The sequence below is a fragment of the Argentina anserina genome, chromosome 4 (genome assembly GCF_933775445.1).
Source record: "Argentina anserina chromosome 4, drPotAnse1.1, whole genome shotgun sequence".
NCBI lineage: Eukaryota > Viridiplantae > Streptophyta > Magnoliopsida > Rosales > Rosaceae > Argentina > Argentina anserina.
This window is the reverse complement of record NC_065875.1, coordinates 11710616-11733052: the sequence shown is the minus strand read 5'-3', so window position 1 is coordinate 11733052 and position 22437 is coordinate 11710616. Positions and strand designations below refer to the sequence as shown.

Below are 22437 nucleotides of genomic sequence, written 5' to 3'. Positions count from 1 at the left end.
GACAAATTCATAGTGCTTTTGGTGGCTTTGCTTGAGAGTTGAGATCTGCAACTTCCTATACTTGGTGCTCCAAGTTTAGATGATGATGATGCTAACTAAAGTGTTGTTACTTGTTACCCAATAACCAAGATAGGAAGGGCTCTCTCTTTGCCGACAAATACCACGTGACGCTTAAAATCATGATCATCATCACTGAAAATTGCAAATATCATCCTCCTCCGTTATTTTTCTATTTATTATTATTATTATTATTATTATTGCTAATTAGTATTCATTGTTCCTCTACGACTTCATCTCTCTCTCTCTCTCTCTCTCTCTCTCTCTCTCAATTCACAAAGGACCCGCTCGCGGATAGAGAGAGCAGCACAATCATACCATCCACAAATTGGCCTTCATACTTTATTCCAGGTCATTGATCTCTCCCCCCTCCCCCCCCCCCCCCTTGGTCTCTCTCCTTCAATTTCATTCCTACGTTGTCTGGGTCTGTGTTTTATGTTCTTGTTGTTTCAATTTGGTTTGAATAGTTTGATACGAATTTTTTGAAACCCAGTTGGGGTTTTGTCTTCAAAGTCAGGCTGTTTTGTTGTTTTGGTGGCTGTTTGCAATCTCTTTGTGTTGTACTTGTGTTTTGTTTTGTTTCTTTGTTCATTCATGGGTTGTATATACATATTGCATGCCCCCACTTTGATTATGCTTCGAGTTTTGATAGCTTCATAGCTCTCATCTCTTGCCAAAAGTTATGATAAACAATTTTCTGTTGTATGAAAGTACTTGTTTTCGATATCTGTAGTTGGGTTTTGCATAGAGTCAGCTCAAGGAGTTGTTTCCTCTGAGGATGCTTTGTAGCTTTCAAATACTAATAAGAGATAGGACAGTTGGAATTTCGGGTTTTTTCGACCTTCATTTCCTAGGAATTTGGGTTTTGCTTTCTTTTTGTTGTCTATAACTAATGTGTATATGGAGAGAGGAGGGATGATTGTTCATGTCTGTAGTGTGGTGGGGGGTTTGTGAATTTACTCCGTCTGTTAATGATGCTGAGTTTCGGACTTGATTGCAGATAGTCCATGGCTTTTGAGCAGCCTCATCAGTTCGAATATATGGCGGATGAAGGTGACTTGTCTGATTTTGTGGAGGATGTAGATGGGGATGCAGATGAAGAAAACCATGGCAGAGATATGGTTCGTGACGAGTATGACATGGTATGTTTTGCCTCATCTCTTGGCGCCCATTGTTTCTGTTATGATATTCACTGATGGGACCTGAAATTCTCTTGCCTTGATCTCGTTCAAGCTTAATCAGGGGTCAGATACATCATCTTCCCAAGCAAGAAAGGGAAAGGATATTCAAGGTATTCCATGGGATAGATTGAACATCACGAGAGAAAAGTACAGATTGACGAGGCTTGAACAGTACAAAAATTATGAGAATATCCCTTTATCTGGGGAAGCTGTGGACAAGGTTTCAATTTGTTCTCAAGTTCTCTCGTTTTCATTTATAATTTATCAACTGCGTATTGGAATAAGTGGGCACTACTAATGAATGTAATCTTCGACACTAGGAGTGTCAACTTATGCAGAAGGGTGGCAACTACTATGAATTCTTCCACAACACAAGACTAGTTAAACCTACAATCCTTCATTTTCAGGTTAGTAGACTTGCAAACGCGTATTTGTACTCTTTCTTCTCATTATATTCTTGATGAGTAAACTTTGCTGACAACTTTGACTGATGTTGTCATACAGCTCAGAAATCTGGTTTGGGCTACTTCAAAACATGATGTCTATCTCATGTCCAATTATTCAATTATGCACTGGTCTTCTCTATCTGGCAATTTGTCTGAAGTCCTCAATTTTTCAGGACATGTTGCACCAACTGAGGTAGTAAAGTTACCTACACATAAACTTTATCATCTCAGGTCTTTTCATCCTTAAAATAAGGAAAAGCAAATGGTTTTTATTTGTTATGTCTTTTTTTTCCGAACATATTTCTTGTTCTTAGCTTTCATTTACACTTGTACTGTGGCCCTTATTTATGTACTAGCCTTCATATCCGTGCATTTTGCGCATAGAGGACGTTATACATCAGACATCAAAACTAAACAATTGGGAAAACCATATGGTTTTAAATTATAGACTAGTATATCATAAGAAGGAGAAAGCATACATATAGGATCTGCCTTAAGTTTTCTTAAGAGAAGTTGAAGGTATGATGCGAATTAAGTAATTTATACTATTTGTTTAGTGGTAGACTAGTATCACGTTAATATGTAGTTGTTATTTTTCCTTCTCATATGTAGCTGTTTCTTTCTTCTTTTGAGAAGTTAGTGGGTAGTTTACATGTTCTCTTTCAGGTTATCCTAAAAAAATGATTATTTACTCTTTAACTGCTTATCATTTGATTTGCTAAGTTACTTTAGTAAGATATATAGATGCTGTCTTTCTTATCAAAGGTTATTTTGGTTGAATTAAAGTTTGGGTTACATTTTTGAGGGCCTCCGTGCTATTGTAGTAAAGATATTGTTTGATTTTTCCAAGTGCTATGGTGGGTGTGCAGAAACATGCTGGAAGTCTGTTGGAGGGTTTTATGCAGACTCAGATAAGCACACTAGCAGTCAAGGACAATTTTCTTGTTGCTGGAGGTTTCCAAGGAGAGCTTACTTGCAAGGTTAGTTTTCAGTTTATATCTCACTGGTACATTGACCCCCGGTCATTTGGATAAAGTGTCCAAAGTGGATTTTTTTTTTTGGTATTATACATTCTTTTTCTAAGAGGACAACCATTTGATGTCTTTTGGTATTACGAACCACCTCCTTGCTTGGGACTTATTTTATAAATTAATATCTAAAATATATAATTCCCCCCCCCCCCCCCCCCCCCCCCCCCCGCCGCCATTAAGATGATCTTTATACTTAGAGGAATGATGTATCGAAAACCAAAATTGGGTTGCTGCAGTTGGTTCTGTGTCATCTTTGAAATATATTAATTACAGGAATGAGAACCTCAAAACTCTTTGGTATGATATTTTCTGTGAATCTCCTTGAAATATAAACTGTATATGTGTCTTAAAATCCTGGAAGAGTATTTGATGGCCTTTGAAGTAAGTTTTGATTGGCAACTTGAGAGATATCAGCAAGCCTAATAGAACTGAATTTAGCACTGGGCATTCCCAATAGGGGTTTTTTTTTCCTGTTTTTTCTTTGGTGAATAAATAGTGAAACTGATGTAATGTATAAGGAGATATGTGTGTGTGTGTGTGTGTGTGTGTGGTTAAACTTTCGAAGAGTATTCATGCCCATGGAAGTAAGTTTTGTTTGGGATCTTGTGGGGTATCAGTGGGCCTAATAGACCTGAATGTAGCACTGGAATTCCTGATAGGGTTGGTTTAGAATAAAGTGATGTGATCTTAAAGGAGATGATATGATTTTGAGTTTTGGAGTTTTGGCAAAGAGAAGCTGCTTTTGTTGCTCTTTGGATTAACTAATCGGTTCTTATATTCGTTTCTAGAAGTGTCTTACTATTTGTTTTTTAGTTTTCATCATATATTGACAGAGTTGTTCTTATGTGTTTTTTTTATTGTTTAACCTAAAAATTAGATATGTAGTCTCTCTTGCGTACAATTTGGCCATCAGTACTAATCTGGGAACTTGGAAGTAGCACCTGATGCTAAGCGTGGGGCTGTTTACTATAATTTGGCATTTTTTCCATAATGTAGAAGGAACAAAGTGACGTGCAATTGATTATGTTTGACTGATTCTCAGTTTATGAGATACTCTGTCAATTTTAAGTAATACTAGGAGGTTCCATTTGCTTGGTCAGTGTTTACTTATCATGTAAGGATCATAACAGAGTGAGTTTTTCAACTTGATAGTATTTGGTTATTTAATTTAGTTTGTCATCTTCTGACTTACTTTTGTTTGATCGTCATCACTGTGGCGGTGGCAGTGACACTCTTACCCAAGATCAAATTGGTGATTTTCTTTCTTCGTTCTAAAGAACAATAATGTGAATAAACTGCAAAACGACACATTTTTTTGGTTCTCCTTTGTGTGTTCCACAGTTGAATGGTCATTTTTCACCTGGTCTTATATTCCTTTGTGTGCATATATATATATGATTTCCTCAATGGTGTATAATTCACTGAAGGTGACGACTTCACTTGAATTGTTAGATACCAATGGAAGTCTGTTCATTGTTCCAAGTGTTTGGGGCCCTTTTGTGGTTGCCAACAATTTGTGTTTGTAATTGGGATAAGATTAGTGCGTTAGCTTTGTTAAAGGATCTTTATAATGTTGCTTCTCTTTTGATGCAGCGTCTTGATAAAGAAGGAGTGAGTTTTTGTACCAGAACCACATACGATGACAATGCCATTACAAATGCTGTTGAAATATATGATAGCCTGGGGTATCTATTCCTGAAAGCTCCTTATCTAAATGTTATTGCTTTTTATAAGTGACATAGTCTGAGCTGCTAACTCTTTCAGGGGTGGAATGCATTTCATGGCATCCAATAATGATTGTGGTATTAGAGAATTTGACATGGAGAGATTTCAGCTTCTTAATGACTTTAGATTCCCCTGGCCAGTAAATGTGAGTCATCATAAGCATAATTGAATATATGTATTGTAATGCATACATAGTTGTCAATGCCTGGCAACTATTCTTTCCTTAAAGATTACTATTAGAACCAGTTCTGTTGCTCCTATTGGTTGTGTGTTGAAGAGTACTGGGTTTTTGGCAATTTATTTCATTGTGATGGTGAACTCACTTTCTTTGCAGCATACATCAATAAGCCCTGATCGCAGGCTTGTTGCCGTAGTTGGAGATCACGTGGATGGATTGCTTATGGATTCTCAGAACGGAAAGGTACCAACATATTATTTTACTAATGCAAATGTTTTAGAGCAGTTATATTGTTGCTTGGAAGGTCAGACTGTCAGTCATTAGGATCTCTGAAGATGATTTATGGGGAAAAGTTATTAGTATGGCTGTTGTGTTGTTTAGGCTGGTGCCCTTTCTTCGAATGATATAGATTTCTAGAGATTTAGGGAAAAAAACCTTATGCCAGTTTTGTTGCTATGCCTAGAAGGAGTGCATCTTATAATCCTAAGCTCAACCCATATTATTTTGCCAATGTCTTTGTTTTTGACTTTTTGTTTTTGTTTTTGTTTTTTGTTTTTTGTTTTCTGTTTTTTGTTTTTTTGTTTTTTTTTTGTTTTTTTCAAAAGGTTGCCAATGTTTATATAACTGCTATATCATATAATAAAATCAATCTAAATGCACGTATGAGCGATACTGACTTCAACAATTAACCCAGACACTAATCCTTCCATTGGGAGCATAAATGATCTTGAAGTTACAACACCTCTTGCTAAAACAGTTCTCTTGTAAATTGCCTATAACATAGGTTTATACTTTCTATTAGTTCTTGTAACCACTGATTATTCCTGCATTTGATTAGTAAAGTATCAAATTCAATCCAAAGTTTTCACCTAAAGGAAAGCATATAGTACTGCAATACTGGAACTTGTCACTAACTAGATGCACATTGCTTATCTTTCCAGACTATTGCTAAGGTTGTTGGTCATCTAGATTACTCCTTTGCTTCTGCATGGCATCCTGATGGCCACATATTTGCCACTGGAAATCAGGACAAGACTTCCCGAGTTTGGGACATAAGAAATCTTTCATCACCCATTGCAGTTCTGAAGAATAACTTGGGTGCTTGTCGGTCTATTCGGTTTTCATCAGATGGTGAGTTTATGATGGTTGCAGAACCTGCAGATTTTGTGCATATATATAGTACAAAGGGAGATTACAAGAAAAGGCAAGAGATTGATTTCTTTGGGGAGATTTCGGGTGTATCAGCAAGTCCGGATGACGAGTCCTTGTACATAGGAATCTGGGACCGAACGTACGCAAGCTTGTTGCAATATAACAGAAGGCATACATATGGATACCTTGATTCCTATTTTTGATTGATCGGCAAAGGGATGTCCACCAGCGCAATGTGATCAAAAGGTTTAGGGTACGAGTGCTTTCCTTTCAAGCCTATCTTTCTGAATTCTATATTCTATTTTTAGTTGTTATAAATCAAGTTCACAGTAGAATAAGCCATAATCAGACTACATGTACAGTGAATATTCAAATTTGTTTGAAAACGAAAATCTTGATAATGAACTTTGCTCTTTTGATGTCTTGTATTTCAACTCGAAGCAGCTGTTTAGGCATTTTGTTGGGGAAGAGGTATTTGCATCATCATGGCGTATAAAGTCATCTCCCGCCAAATTCACTCTACATGGTTCATTTCACAGTTAATTTTTCCAAAATTTACTGGTTGTCCAAGCTGTCCTTATTTTCCCTGCAACTTTCTCCCCTCTTTCTCTCGTCGTCCTCCGTCTCGCAAGTAACAAGTACCCAATTGCCATTTAGCCTTATTTCATTTACTTCCTCAACTCTATTCTTATTTCATCTCTATATCATTTTAAAGATTCGAAGCAGAATAAAAAATAGAAGAAAATAGATTGCATACGAATGACCATGTCCTATGTATAAATTCTGCTATATCGTGTGCTAACTTGCATAGGCACCAATTCTAATAGCTGCATTTTTGCATAGTATATCAGTTCTATGACTTCTATCCACTAGGAACCACGAAAACAACAATTTGGAACATTGGAGTGGTTTATGTTTTGATTAGATGTGATGGTGCATGTAATTTTTTCAACAGTCATGGTATACATGTTTACGGATCCTATCTACGTGAAAGCATTTTTGTCACCACGGTAATGAATATCAACCAGCAACGATTATCTCATCCTTCGCGTGCATTATCAAAGACGCTGGCAACTTTCCAAGTAGGTAATAGAAACAAGTCATTTGGTTATGCCCCAGGGACTTGGAATATAGAATTGAAGGCTGGAAAGTACTGGACATTAATCTGTAGGAATTATTTATTTGACCAGTTTGGATCTAAAGTCCTAGTAGATGCTTTGTCTGGCGTCTCTTGAGAACGGTTCTGTTCTGTTTAATGAATGAATTCATATTTGATTCAATGATGTGAGAAATACTGGATCACAATACTCGTAATGGTTCTTCGCACTAGGCCTCATTATTTAGCTCGCGGATCCAAAAAACCCATGGAGGCCCGCAAAGCTGACCCAACCCGGCCCGTGAGAAAACCCGTCAAAGCCCGCTTTCGTGAGTAAAAGACCGGGCTTAGTTTAGAGGAGTGAAACCCGGCTCGGCCCACCAAAAGCCCGCAAGGCCTGGCCTGTAAAAGCCCGCTAAAAATAAAATATTATATATGTATATAATATATTATACATATATCAATTATGTGTTTTTTAGTAATAATTATACATAATATATTATATATGTTAATAATACTAGATTTAAAATTTTATATTTCTTTATATTATAATTGTATACTAGATTCAAAATAAAATTGTAGCATTATGAAACAACTATATGAAGTATATGAAGTAAACTTCTCGGGATTAATCGACACCAGTTGATATTATCGGTACTAATATTTCAGGACTGTTAAAAATTCATCTAATTCGGACCTCATCTGACCGTCAGAATTTCAAATAAATCGAAAACACCACTAATATGCCCTAAGGGATGACGCATTACTAGGATGCGAACGTCGAAAGTCGTTTGCATATATGAAATCATCTAATTTTTGTCACCGATCGTGAGTGGTCGCACTAAGGAAACTCATTTGGCAAATCCTAGTCAATGGTGGTTTAATATGTCAAATGTCTTTTTTTTTTGACCGTAGGTACAGACAGTCAAACTATGTCCAAAACGGACGAAATTTTTACGGGGTCGCTAAATATATATACCGATCACATCTATTGGTGTTGATCGACCGTATTTAGAACCAGAGTTGTCGATCGTCGAAATGTCCACTAATGTATCATAACTTTTATACTAAGTTTTTAAAATAAAACTATCGCATTATGAAAGTGACTATAAGAAGGAAACTTCTCGGGATTAATCAACACCAGTCGATGTGATCGGTACTTATATTTAGTGACTCTGTAAAAAAATTATCTATTTTAGACCTCGTTTGACTGTTGGAATTTCCGGTAAACCGAAAACACCACTAATCTGTCATAAGGGAAGACCCATTACAAAGATATGAACGCCGAAAGCCGTTTGCATATATGAAATCACCTAATTTTTGTCACTGATCGTACGTGGTCACACTGAGGAATCCCATTTGGCGAAGCCCCGGTCAATGGGTGTTTCAATATGTCAAAACGCATCTTTTTTGGTTGACCGTAGGTATGAACAGCTAAACCATGTTCAAAACAGACGAAATTTTTACAGGGTCTCTAAATAAATATACTGATCGCATCTGCTAGTGTCGATCGACCATATTTCAAACTGGAGTTGTTGATTGCCTAAGTGTTCACTAATGTATCATAACCTTTATATTATGTTTATAATAAAACTATCGCATTATAAAGCAACTATATGAAGGAAACTTCTCGGGATCAATCGACACCAGCCGATATGATTGGTATATATATATAGTAACCCTGAAAAATTTCATCTAATTCAGACCTCGTTTGACCGTAAGAATGTCCAGTAAACCAAAAACACCACTAATATGCCCTAAGGGAAGACCTATTACCAAGATGCGAATATCGAAAAACGTTTGCATATCTGAAATCACATATTTTTTTGTCACCGATCTTGCACGGTCGCACCGAGGAAACCCATTTGGCAAAGCCTCGGTTAATGAGGGTTTTAATATGTCAAAACGCTTTTTTTTACCGTAGGTACGGGCGGTCAAACCATGTCAAAAACGGATGAAATTTTTACGTGTTCCCTAAATATATATACCGATCACATCTGCTGGTGTCGATCGATCATATTTAAAACTAGAGTTGTCGATTGCCGAAGTGTCCACTAATGTATTATAACATTTTTATATTAGGTTTTATAATAAAACTATCGCATTTTGAAGCGACTATATAAATAAAATTTCTTGGAATCGATCGACACCATCTAATGTGATCGGTATATATATTTAGTAACCATTTTAAAATTTCATCCAATTCGAACCTCGTTTGACTGTCGAAATTTCTGGTAAATCAAAACCACTAATATTCCCTAAGGGATGACCCATTTCCAAGATGCGAATGCCGAAAGTTGTTTACATATTTGAAATCACCTAATTTTTGTCAATAATCGTGCGTAGTGGCAAAAGAAAACTCATTTGTCAAAGTCCCGGTCAATGAGGTTTTATTATGTCAAAACACCTCTTTTTTGGTTGACCGTAGGTACGGATGATCAAACCATGTTCAAAATGGGAAAAATGTTTACATGATCCCTAAAAAAAAAATATATATATATATATATATCGATCACATTTAGGTGTCGATCAACAATATTTTGAAATAAGAATTTATTTGTGACTTTTTTTAGAATGTTTTCTAATAATTATTTTATTATTCCAAATTCTTAAATAAGAGTATTATGTTTTTTTTTTCTAATACAAGTGCGCAAGGTCCGGTCCGGCCCGGCCCGACCCATTGACGAGCCCTACTTCACACTATTACGATTAGTTAGTGTCGAAATTAAGTGGAAATTAACCAATGTCTAGTGGTCTGGGACTGAATTGATTGGCGTATGTAGAACATAAAGTTGCGACTTGCAAGAGGGTACAAACACTAGATATGACTATTAACGTGAACTAAATCAAATTAATCAACTAAGTAAAAATAAAATTTGAACCGAAGAATATATGAAATTGATCATGAACATCATCATAAAATATGGTGATCGATGACAAAGGTACCTTTTTCAACAGTTGTGTTAGCTTCATTCGTTAGCTGACTAGCTATTTAATAACCAGATTAACTGCATAATCAAGCTGTGCCATTTTGTCTTCAAGTTCTCAGTTATGCTTTCATTCCAGTTTCGGTCAATTCGGTGTACTTCTTTTTGGATACAACACTATTGTGATCCAGTATTTCTCACATCATTGGATCAAATATGAATTCATTCAATAAACAGAACAGAACCGTTCTCAAGAGAGGCCAGACAAAGCATCGACTAGGACTTTAGATCCGTCAATTTGGTGTACTTTTGTGCAGGGCGGATCTAGGATTTCAAAATAGTATAGGCTAATTGTAAGACTATTTATTTCTTCATGTCCCCTATTTGCCTAAATTTGGTGTACACTAAAGCAAAGTTGCTTATACGAATTCATTTTTATCTATATTACTTCAAAGATTTTATATTCTTAATGATATTTGAGTCATATACAAGATAATAAACCTACAATCCAAGAGTAAATATATATTTTCCTCAATAGCCAATTACTGAGGGAGAAGAAATTGACATAAAGTAAGAAACAAAGTAAAAATACTAATAAACAATATTGTAAGAAACAAAAAAGAGAAATGAATACAAAAAAAAGAAATAGGAAGAAAGGAAGCTGGAATCGAACCACCTACCTAGAATAGAGTTCTCTAACAATTCCGCTCTGCCAACTTGACAAGGATACCATTGATGATGAGGAGCACAAATGCAAATTTTATCAAAGACAATTTCTGTCTAGGCTAGCTTGACCCCATAAAGCCCCTACATAGATCTGCCCATGCTTTTGTGTTCATGGAAATTTGAAATTTCAGGTTTCTGGTATACAAGCCAAAACAAAATAAGAAAAAGAATAACAGAATCACTGCTTAAGGTGCTCATGTACTTGGTTGGCAACCTTATAGCTAAGTGTACGTTTAGGTTTGCATGATAATACATGTAGCTTCACCGGCGGTACTAGTTACCGTTGGTCATGTAAAATTGCTGGTCGGGTACGTAAGCATCAGATATATAGATAGATACAAAAGTACTCATAGATGAATAGATAGCAAAAATAAATAGCGATAAATAGATAGATTTTTCAGAACGGTTCCCTGTCAGGTGATCGATCATAATGGAAGCGAGGATGAAGTGTGTGATTGAAGTAGTAGGGAAGCTGGAGATCGAAAAGGACAGAGCAAGGAAGACCCTCCCGGCGGAATCGAAGTTACGAAAACGCCATGACAGCTAGGGCATCTCCGTTGAGAGTGCATGGGACCCCGGTCACGGTGGTTTTGTCTTTGCCGGGGGACATGCATATTGGCTCTGCTAGGCGACAAGAATAGCTAGGGCATATCTCCGATTCCCCATCCGTGATTGAAATGAACAGCTAGCCAGCCATTCGCCCCCATATTGGTGATGTCTACTGTTCCTTCCTTATGAATCCATGTGATCCATTCATCGAGCTGGTCGACCCGGCACGTAACACATTCCCACCCCTATGTATAATGCATACATATCATGACATTTAAGCAATTACCTAGCGTAGCCTACCGAGTTCTTTTTCATTTTTCGATCTTCTACTTAATCGTTATTAATCAGTTGCTAGTTTGCTACTCTCTCTCTCTCTCTCTCTCTCTCTCTCTCTAGTTAGAGTAAGGCGGGGTAAATGTTAGGGCTAGGCGAGCAATTAATTGATTATATATCCAATCGAAAAAAAACTAATTGATTGTATATATTAATTGCAAATGCAAGCATCAACGAACATTTGATGTTTACTCACGAAATTTTAGTTAGTACCAGCATAATGTTTCAAATAAGGTTTTTGAAGGACACAAAAGGATGAATGAGACCACCTGTTGTTTGTGCTTGAAATTTAGAATCACATTCTTGATTAGTTTGTTGATTAGTATACTAAATAACAGCATCATGCATGCATGCATGCATGGGCATGCAAATGAGTGAATAAGAACGGGTGGTCAGTGTCTTTTGCAAAGATTGATTCACATATATTGGCCATAATGGGGCATAGCTAGAAAGGACTGCATGTTTTATCAAAGCCATCAATAATTGAAAAATATGCAGATACGAACACAGGGTTAAAGCTTAATCACTTGGACTTATTATGCTTGAAATACGTGGAGAAAGCTAAGTATATGATTCAAATTCTTGCTATGTTTGAGGCAAATTAAGACAACTTGCATTATAGGTCTTAAACTAAAGTTTGTGTGGAAATGAAAGGGAAGGAACAGAGCAAGAAGAAGCTGAAGCAAGCGACAAACAGAAAATGCATAGATGTTCGTTCGGCATATGATATGTCAGGACTTAGTAGAGCCCCATGGTTCACTTTCGACCACCAAATTCCTATATTGACTTGACGCTTCTAAATTATGTGATTGCATTAGGTTTCATAAAATGTTTCTTCACTAGCGACTAAATGATGGTGTAGATTGTATTAGTCCTCACCATCCAAACGTCTTTGTAGTAATTTGTCTGGGTGAGATTCTTAAATATCTATGTACTAATGTGTTTGATCATTTCTAAAAGTCAAAGGTTTAGAGTTCGAAATTTCGAATAACGTATGTGACGGACCCTTAGTTCTTAAATAATCAGCTATTTACCTATTAAAAAGAAAGCCTTAATTGTTGCTACATAATCATGAAATACATTTGATTGTACAATGTACTTTTCCAGTTAAAATTAAAAGGAGAACCAATCTCATGAGGTTAGTTAATATTAGTAGCGTACATAGATCAAGGTCGTCGTCTATAATATTAGAATGTATACTATATAATTATTTTACAATCAATTAAATAAATTATCACTTTAATACAGCTTAATTAAATTACCTTATGACATTAACAATAAAATTATTAAGTACATTTTACCTATTTACATAGAACAAAATTCCTGGTGACTGTTTTTCATTGTTGGTGGTTGTTGTTTTCACTCGGTAAAACTCCATTTTAATTTGGCGCTTTGCGAACCCACCATCATTTCAGCAATATTCTCTGGCTTCCTTTTTCTCTCTCTCTCTCTCTCTCTCTCTCTCTCTCTCTCTCGTGAGCTCACAGCTGCAACTTCATTTTCTTCGTTGTACCAGTGCAACCTCCCAAATCCAGTACTACTCTTCCATGGCAGGTTTTCCATGACACACCGAGTCTCCAAAAGTAATGCATCACTGGACACACTCCCATATTCAGAAAACAACCCAGTACGTCGTCGATCCCATCATTGCTTGACTTAACCTCGTTACATTGCACTCAACAATGGCTTTTCTCAGATTACTCATATACACACTGGCCATAACGTCCATGGCTTCCCTGCAACTTTGTATGGCCGACGACCCCATCCCGGCACAGCTAAACTACGACGTTCTGGGCCTCCTCGTCTTCAAATCCGACCTCCACGATCCTTCATCCTACCTGGCTTCCTGGAACGAAGATGACGACTCCCCATGTTCGTGGAACTTCATCCAATGCAACCCTGCCAACGGAAGAGTCTCTCAGCTCTCCCTCGACGGCTTAGGCCTCGAGGGCAAGATCGGAAAAGGTCTTCAGAATCTTCAACACCTTAAGGTACTCTCTTTATCCGGCAACAACTTAACTGGTGAGCTTAGTCCGGAGAAGCTTGCTCTTCCTCCAAATCTCCAAACACTGAACTTAAGCCGGAACAGTTTCTCAGGACTAGTTCCTACTAGTCTTGTCAACTTCAGTTCCGTTAGATTTCTTGACCTTTCTCAGAACTCACTCTCTGGTTCACTCCCTGATACCCTCTTTGATTCTTGTTTTTCGCTTCGCTACCTTTCTCTATCTGGAAACTTGCTAGAAGGAAACTTGCCTAGTACTCTTTCTAAATGCTCTTCTTTGAATAGCCTCAACATCTCCAACAACCGTTTCTCCGGTAACCCGGATTTCCAATCCGGGATTTGGTCCTTGACACGGCTTCGTTCTTTGGATCTCTCCAACAATGCTCTTTCTGGGTTTGTACCAAAAGGCATATCAGCCATACATAATTTGAAGGAGCTTTTGATCCAGAAGAACCACTTTTCTGGGCCAATGCCTTTTGATATTGGACTGTGTCCACACTTGGGTGTGATAGATTTCAGTGAAAATCTATTCACTGGTGAGTTACCACAGTCACTTCAGAAGTTGAATTCCTTGAGATTTATGAGTGTTTCAGATAACTTGTTCAATGGTTATTTTCCTCAATGGATTGGGAACTTGAGTAGCCTAGAGTACTTGGACTTCTCCAACAATGGCCTCAATGGAAGCCTCCCACCATCAATGGGTGACCTTAGATCTCTTAGTCATCTAAGTTTGTCTAACAACAAACTTGTTGGTACACTTCCAACTTCTCTTGTCTACTGCAACAAGTTGTCTGTGATTAGATTGAGGGGTAATGATTTCGGTGGGAGCATACCAGAAGGTTTATTTGATCTGGGGTTGGAAGAGATAGACTTGTCGAATATGGGACTTACAGGTTCAATTCCACCCGGATCGAGTAAGTTGTTTGAGTCTTTGAAGAAGTTGGATCTGTCAAGGAACAACCTCAAAGGCAACATTCCAGCAGAGGTGGGACTTTTCAGCAACTTGAGGTACTTGAACTTGTCATGGAACAATCTTCAATCAAGGATTCCACCAGAGCTCGGATTCTTTTCGAATCTAACTGTGCTAGATCTCCGGAGTAGCGCATTGTCTGGTCCAATCCCTGGAGATATATGTGATTCTGGGAGCTTGGATATTCTCCAATTGGATGGAAATTCATTGACTGGCCCAATTCCTGATGAGATTGGGAATTGTTCATCTCTTTACTTGATGTAAGTCTGATCATTTCTCTGTTATCTAAATTTTTGTGCAATGAAGTTTGAATTGTATATACCAATTACTAACTGATCAATTTTCTTTTTGTTTCAATTGCAGGAGTCTGTCACATAACAACTTAAATGGTGTTCTTCCGAAATCCATTTCGAAGTTGAGCAAGCTCGTGATTCTCAAGTTAGAGTTCAATGAGTTGGGTGGAGAGATACCACAAGAGCTTGGAAAGTTAGAAAATCTTCTTGCTGTGAATATTTCCTACAACAGATTAACAGGGAGGCTTCCTGTAGGGAGTGTGTTTCAGAGTTTGGATCAAAGTGCTTTGCAAGGAAACTTGGGTATCTGCTCACCATTGTTGGAGGGGCCATGTACAATGAATGTTCCTAAGCCTCTTGTTCTTGATCCAACTGCCTACCCCAACCAAATGGGTGGTGGCGATCATAGATACCATGGTGAATCTTCAGAGTCTAGAAATGGACATCATCATATGTTTCTTAGCATATCTGCTATTGTGGCTATTTCAGCTGCTACTCTGATTGCTGTTGGAGTAATTGTCATTAGCCTTCTAAATGCATCTGCAAGAAGGAGGCCTGCATTTGTGGAAACTGCCTTGGAAAGCATGTGCTCGATGTCTTCACGGTCGAGTAGTTTGGCATCAGGGAAGCTCATTCTGTTCGACTCAAGGTCATCGCCGGAATGGATCAGCAGTCCTGATGCACTACTAAACAAGGCCTCTGAGCTTGGGGAAGGAGTCTTTGGGACAGTCTACAAAGTTCCACTGGGAGCTCAGGGGAGAATGGTGGCAATCAAAAAGCTAGTGACAACAAACATACTCCAATGTCTTGAAGACTTTGACAGAGAAGTTCGAGTCCTTGGGAAGGCGAGACACCCGAATTTAGTCGCATTGAAAGGGTACTACTGGACTCCACAGATGCAGCTACTTGTAAATGAGTATGCCCCCAATGGCAGTCTGCAATCCAAGCTCCATGATAGGCTTCATTCAAGTTCACCTCTTTCATGGGATGAAAGATTCAAAATCCTGCTTGGAACAGCAAAGGGACTTTCTCATTTGCATTCTTTCCGCCCTCCCATCATTCACTACAACATAAAGCCAAGTAACATATTGCTCGATGAAAACCTCAACCCGAAGATTTCAGATTTTGCGCTTGCAAGGCTACTAACCAAGATCGACAGGCATGTAGTGAGTAACCGATTTCAGAGCGCACTAGGGTATGTGGCGCCGGAGCTGGCTTGCCAGAGCCTAAGGGTGAATGAGAAATGTGATGTGTATGGTTTCGGTGTGTTGATCCTTGAGCTTGTCACTGGTAGAAGGCCAGTGGAATATGGGGAAGACAATGTTGTGATATTAAGCGATCATGTGAAGGTTTTACTTGAACAAGGCAATGTGTTGGGATGCATTGATGTTACCATGGGGGAGTATCCCGAAGATGAAGTCCTACCCGTCTTCAAGTTGGCCTTGGTGTGCACTTCTCAGATACCATCTTGCAGACCAACCATGGCAGAAGTTGCGCAAATTCTTCAGATTATCAAGACCCCACTTCCTCAAAGAATTGAGCGTTTCTAATTTTCTAAGAGCACTTTTAGCAATCTTGCATAACATGATAGAGATTGCTCCTTGTTAATTACTATTTTCCTTTTTATTCGGATTGATAGATAGGGACCTCCTCCACTTGTTAATTTTGCTGTTCTCCTCAACTGTCAGCAGATTTCCTGCTTGCTATTTGCAGATATCTAATTCGGAATGGACTGTGGCTTTCATTGCACTGTGCATTTGGAACACAATTATAGTTTGAAACTGGTTTAGACGAAGTCTTGCAAGTCAAGGAAAATGTAGCGCCAGGTTTTATGATCAGTGAAGATGATCACTGATTTAGGGTCTACTTATTCACTTTCTCACCTTGTGCAAATTATAAGCTACTTATTTTCTTAATTCTTTTAGCTAAATCACAATATAGAGATATAAAGTTATAAACTAGAGCTCTTCTAATATGCAGTAGACCTTTGTCGATCAATTTGAATAGGAAGTGTTTTCCTTAGCATTGTGCACACACGTGTAAATCTATAACAGTTCAGGGTTCACGTACAGATCTATCTATCAATTTGAATAAACGTACTTGTACTGATATTGGAACTGGGTGTTTCACGGGGTTGTAAAAGAGTGTAGGTCAAGAATCACAATCAAACTGTGATGTTCCATAATGTAAAATAATTGTATCAATATGACCCTACATAGGAGAGGTGACTTTATCATGACTATATGTATCGCTTTCATTTTCAATAAGGTAGACGACAGATAATACTTCACGGGTTTCTTTATAATTCAGCTTCATATCATGTGTGATTTTATATATCACAACAAGATGAAAATCACATTGCAGAGTATACAATAATCAATAATGTATGTGAAAGAATCTCCATCAACATCCCTATACAATAACAAGCTAGGGAACAGAACAGGACCAACCAATATAAACGACAGATACAATTATGCCAATCCAATGTGATACATGTCAAAATTCATCAGCCATTCTCTTATAATCAAAACTATTAAAGTACAACCTCTTATTTCCGCAATGAATTTAAAAATAAACCAAACTACGACTTGGTTTTCAAAATTCTTGGAGTAGATTATACAATATGAATCAGTCCCATTGTTGCACCATGGCAATATATGAGTAACCTAATAATGCTATAGAGTATGGGGTACTCGATCTACTAATCAATTTTCATAGCATAGATCATGTTCCGAGGATATTTCTCAGGTGCGGAGGCCCGCACCAATGGTTTTGGTGCAGATTTCTATTTTTGCATCACTTTTAGATCGATTTTCTCATCTTCACCGTCTACTATCTAGATAATATAGTGTAGATCATTTATACAAAATTTCAGCCAATTTGATGATCATTAAGGCCCTCAAAATCTAAAAACAAATGAACGGACTGAATTCTGTCAAACATGAACCGTTCATGTTTTTAACAGAAAAACTCAATTTTGAAAGCCTTAATAATTACAAAATTTTCTGAATTTTTTCAAAGATGATCTACACAATATTATCTAGATACTAGACTGTGAAGATGAGAAAATTTGATCAAAAAGTGATGCAAAAATGGAAATCCGCACCAAAACCATTGGTGCGGACCTCCGCAGCCAAGAAGGCCTGCGTGTTCTGAAATTATTTCTTGTTTATGAGTTTTATCAGTGAAAACCTTGGTTGTTTGTAGGTAAGATTTCAAGTTTTATTGAAGGACTATTTTCACTTATCAAAGCAACTCTGAATTGTCATCTAATGTGGTTTCCTTCCAAAAGTATTTTATATATGATGTACATTTTCCATCTCTAGCTAGAGTTTTCAACGTACTTTAAAAACCTGAGAATCATTTATGTTCATGACAAACAGCATGGAAATACGGTCCTATATAAGCTTATCCTTCAATACACTTGAGAGTTGAGACCGCAGAATTTGAAAGTTATGGTCATCAACATGTCAGTAATTTTGATTTTATAATATTCTACCAACTGTATTGAATTGAAAAGTCACAGCAGAGACAACAAAGTATAAGCTTACAGTCTGCATTTATGTTTCTTGGAAATTTTAGCTGACATGAAGCAAAGGGTTCTGAGCCTTCTCAGGCGTCAAGATTGCTGCATATATGGCTTGTCATCTGTAGGTACGTGCTGATTCACCAAGTCAGCTACAATAGTATGTAACAAATATCATTGTATCAAGGATAAGAAGACAGGCCGATATTAATGGTTAAAACCTGGTCGCCATTATAGACACAGCCCGTTTCGATAAGAGACTTCTAGTTCTGATAGCAATCCTACATTAATTCCTACCAGAAACAATAGATTCGTCTTCGAAACATGCAATACAAATTCAATTCTGCCTATTACCAAATAAAAATTTCAATTCTGCCTGAATTGAATCTCCTGTGCGACAGTACGTACTTGAGGAGCCTTTCTTTCGGGGTTTCAAATGATTGGCTGCTTCAGTAGCCTGACAACATTACGTACGCGCGAACATGAAATGTTTGATGTCTTTTTTTCTTTTTTCTTTTTTTTTTTTAAATTGGAAAGTTTTGTGTTCCTCTAATTCGTTTTTAAGTTTTACATGCAAAGTTCACGTAAATGCGACTACGTGAGGAGATAGCGAAAGTGGAAAATTTTCCAGTGACAATTGTACAGGGAAATTTCAGTTCTCACGCATGTTCCATCTGCGACAACTAATTTTTTCACATGAAGTAGGTAATGCGAACTTATGTGACAAAAAGGATTTGGGGACAGGAGTTAGACTGATGTGACTATGTGTTTTACCAACCGATAAGGGTAATACATTCACTGTCAATATTTTATTTCCCTTTGTTTGCCATAGCTAATGTATTTAGTTTTAACTTATTATCTGCTGCAGGGTTTTGAGTTCTATTGTGACATCAGCTACACTGCTGTCTTTATGTAATAGAAAGCCATTGATGAAATCTTGAGGAACCCCCTCATTTTATGTAGATTTATATGAATTCATGTCTTCGAGTGTCTGGCTGTGATTTTTCCCATTTCATATCTATGTTGAGAATGCGTAATATTTCAACCTTCAATTTAAAGAGATCAGTGCTACATTTATTCGAATGGGAATGATGGTTCTTTGAGCTTTGCTAATCAAAGTTTCAAGCTTGGAATTTATTTCAATGCTATGTATAAATCGGCTAGGACTCTTATGCAAAATTGGTAACCTGTAAGTTTTTCTCACAATTTTTTTTTTGGATACATTTTTCTCACAAAATTGTGGTAACACAATCTTCAAAAGTGCATATAATTTACTGTGAGAGCTGATTTGTCAAGGCCTTTCCAGAATCCACTTCTACCTTATCTGAATATCTGCATGGTCCCCTGCAATCCCAGTGGCATTTCCGCAATATTGCACACAAAACTGCATAGCTGGAAAACAAAGAAGCTTTTCAGAGAACAAAATTCTGGTGAATTTCTTTTCCCCTTCTGTATTCTCCCATTTTTCAATTAGAACTCTATACAAGATTTTATATACTTAACAATAATACATTAGCAGCAAAGGTTATAATCATGTCACTAAGTATCAAGTGGCATGAACAACTACAAGGCTTTACTTCATTACCATTTCCTACTACTCCAACTTTCAATACCAGGTTCCTTCTCTTCACCTTAAATTTTTGGTGCAATTGCTATTTATATAACAGGTCCTACTTAAGGGCAATTGTTTAATATATATATATATATATAATTTTTTTTTCAGGAAGAGAGTTCAAGTGATAAGGGTAATAACTAAAGAAGCAAATTTGGGTTCTGAATCATATGCAAAGAAAGCAAATTTGTGTGCTGCAAAGAAGGAACGAATTAAGCTACCAAGTTTTGATGATGACAGATTTCACATAAGAGAGTTTCTAAGCCACCCATCAGGAACTGAAGACATGCTCAATACTCGAGCTCTGCAAAGTTTTGAACCCCTTGGTACTGATACTTACAGGTCAGTCCTTTTCCTTAAATTTTGTTGCTTTTGCGAACTTGTGAACTTTTAATGTGTGATTCCATGTATTCTCAAATCATCAAAACTAGTTCCCTGTTATTGCAGATGCGCTTTGCCTAAGCTTAAACTTTTAAATTTTGAAGCTTCCCCTGTGGTGGATTTAAGAGTTAAGCCAACCAATGAGGATTGTATGGTTGAGATGCTCTCTTGCATGGTGAGAAACTGTGTTTTACATTCCATATATATATTCATATACATATGAAACTGGACTTCTACTAGTGAAAAATAGATGATTGGATTGCTCACTTGGTCATAAACAAATGCATTTGTTGTCTTTTGAATGTTCAAATGCATAAGCTCATTACAAAAGTTGAAGTTCATGTAAAATTGCTTGCTTAAAACTTTACCAATATGGTTTGCAGTTTGAGGGTTCACAAGCCGTTGAACGACAAAACAGCCGTTTTTCAGGTGAATAAGGTTTGGTGAGACTCTTTAATTTTGTTTCTTTCCCTTGTCCTCATCAGATTCAACTCCCTAATTTGAAGCTTAAGAGTTCAACAAATGCTCATAAATTGTTGAGAACCTGCCATTGTTTCCTACTAAATTTCACATTTGAGATGGCAAGTCAAGTTTTCACCATGGATATACATATATGTCCCTAGGATATCAGATATAATGCTTGCAGCAAGGACCTTATTATGTATTACAGTAATGCAAAGTATGAGTATGATTTCTATCCACAGCAATAATGACAAACCACATGTCGTGGGGAACAGACGACTCTGAATCGTTTCTGGAAGTTGATGTGAACCTAAAGCTCACCCTTGAGGTTGTCTATCTTCCCCTAAACGACCTTCTTTGTTCTCTTCTTCCTGCTTAGAAACCTACAATATCAGTATGCAACTTCTGTTAGCTTGATGTGCATCTTAGTCCATTCTCGAACAACTTAAGCTTTGGCCTATATGTTTCAACATCATATGTTACATGCAGATCTATACACACCCTTTTACCATGATGCCAGTATCAGCTGTTGAGCGTCCGGGAAACTTGTAAGTGATTCACTCTCTAGATTGTAGTATTTACAATGGCTAGAGCCCCACTCACATTGTGGCTGTGATTACAATGCAGAATGATACAAGCATTACTGGATAGGCTAGTACCACTGCTTTTGCAACAACTCCTACAAGATTATGAGGAATGGGTTCATAAGCAATTAAATGATGATCTTCCATGAAATGGTCCATTTCTACATTGTTAAGTGAGTACACGTCTAGCCTTCAAACAGTTGGTTTCTATGTCTAAAACCGTTCGAAACGACTTCTAATGGTACTGGTGATTCTCTGCTTGGAGGCGGTTTGCATTATTTGTTTTGTTTTAACAGGAGGCCGGCCCTTGGTAAAGGCAAAGAAGACACCGCAAGAGCATTACTCTAACCAATTATCTCTAATTCACATTTCTTGACATCGTGGTATTTTTATCACGCTTCGATAAGACTTGAGCCTCATTTGACTAAACTCAACCAAAAGAGTCAAGGAACATAACAATATACCCTGAAATATCCTAGGATTGTGTTAACTTCAATGTTGTTAAGTTGAGATTTGTACCAACGAATTTTGGTCAAGCAATGTAATTTTTCAACTTCTCTCAAAATCCAAACTAGCTAGGCTATGATGATAAAGGAGAAATAAATCAAGGGAAAACTCTATCTTTGTTCATTAATAATAAACCTGCCAAAACTTTCATTCTGTAACTCAAAAACATATATTTCATATAGCACGAGCAGTCACTAATTATTCAATGTTACCTCAATGAAATTAAGAATTTTAAATGAGTGTAAGTCGATTGATGGGGCTTTTAATGTCTCCTCTGCTCAAGGTTTATGAGTAACCCACACCAACTAATTGTAGGTAGAAAGCTCCAGAACTACTCGGGACTCCTGGATGTTTTTCGATTTCTTCACTTTAAGTCGAGCCCGTTAGTTATCAACTGTCACCGAATTATACGTATTGATCCAGTCTTGGAATTTGCTATGGAGACCCTAAAGTCTATACGCACCAATTATATGCTGTTGTAGCATAACTGTACTCTCCCATCATGGTTGTGAACACCAAAGTTCATGCTTGCTTCAATAGTGAGGAGCTTATTCAGAACACTGAGATGTACTTATACCAACTTATGCTTGCTTCAATAGTGAGGAGCTTATTCAGAACACTGAGATGTACTTATACCAACTTAAATGAACGGTCAAATTTAATTAAAAATACATTTTATCATTAAAAATGAATATTTAT

General features: G+C 37.2%; 3 protein-coding genes across 4 annotated transcripts; all 3 read left to right on the top strand.

Annotated features, from left to right (window-relative positions):
* Positions 1 to 283: 283 nt before the first annotated feature.
* LOC126791500 (uncharacterized WD repeat-containing protein C2A9.03-like) lies at positions 284 to 6225 on the top strand. Of its 2 annotated transcripts, none has more exons than XM_050517959.1 (10): positions 284 to 408; positions 1058 to 1199; positions 1300 to 1458; positions 1559 to 1645; positions 1743 to 1877; positions 2554 to 2664; positions 4309 to 4400; positions 4480 to 4585; positions 4775 to 4861; positions 5560 to 6225. In XM_050517959.1, the coding sequence occupies exons 2-10, from the start codon at positions 1065 to 1067 to the stop codon at positions 5971 to 5973; spliced, it is 1326 nt and encodes a 441-aa protein (XP_050373916.1). In that variant the 5' UTR covers positions 284 to 408; positions 1058 to 1064; the 3' UTR covers positions 5974 to 6225. The 2 variants fall into 2 exon arrangements, with proteins under 2 accessions (XP_050373916.1, XP_050373915.1); XM_050517958.1 differs by having other exon boundaries at positions 1291 to 1458.
* Positions 6226 to 12885: 6660 nt separating this feature from the next.
* LOC126791497 (probably inactive leucine-rich repeat receptor-like protein kinase At3g28040) lies at positions 12886 to 16412 on the top strand. Its single transcript, XM_050517954.1, has 2 exons — positions 12886 to 14633; positions 14737 to 16412. Exons 1-2 carry the CDS (start codon positions 13084 to 13086, stop codon positions 16214 to 16216), a joined length of 3030 nt encoding a protein of 1009 aa, XP_050373911.1. The 5' UTR covers positions 12886 to 13083; the 3' UTR covers positions 16217 to 16412.
* Positions 16413 to 19674: 3262 nt separating this feature from the next.
* On the top strand, positions 19675 to 21498 carry LOC126791502 (uncharacterized). Its single transcript, XM_050517961.1, has 8 exons — positions 19675 to 19808; positions 19916 to 19961; positions 19995 to 20146; positions 20252 to 20360; positions 20569 to 20614; positions 20890 to 20975; positions 21137 to 21195; positions 21275 to 21498. Exons 1-8 carry the CDS (start codon positions 19726 to 19728, stop codon positions 21378 to 21380), a joined length of 687 nt encoding a protein of 228 aa, XP_050373918.1. The 5' UTR covers positions 19675 to 19725; the 3' UTR covers positions 21381 to 21498.
* The last annotated feature ends 939 nt before the right edge of the window (positions 21499 to 22437 follow it).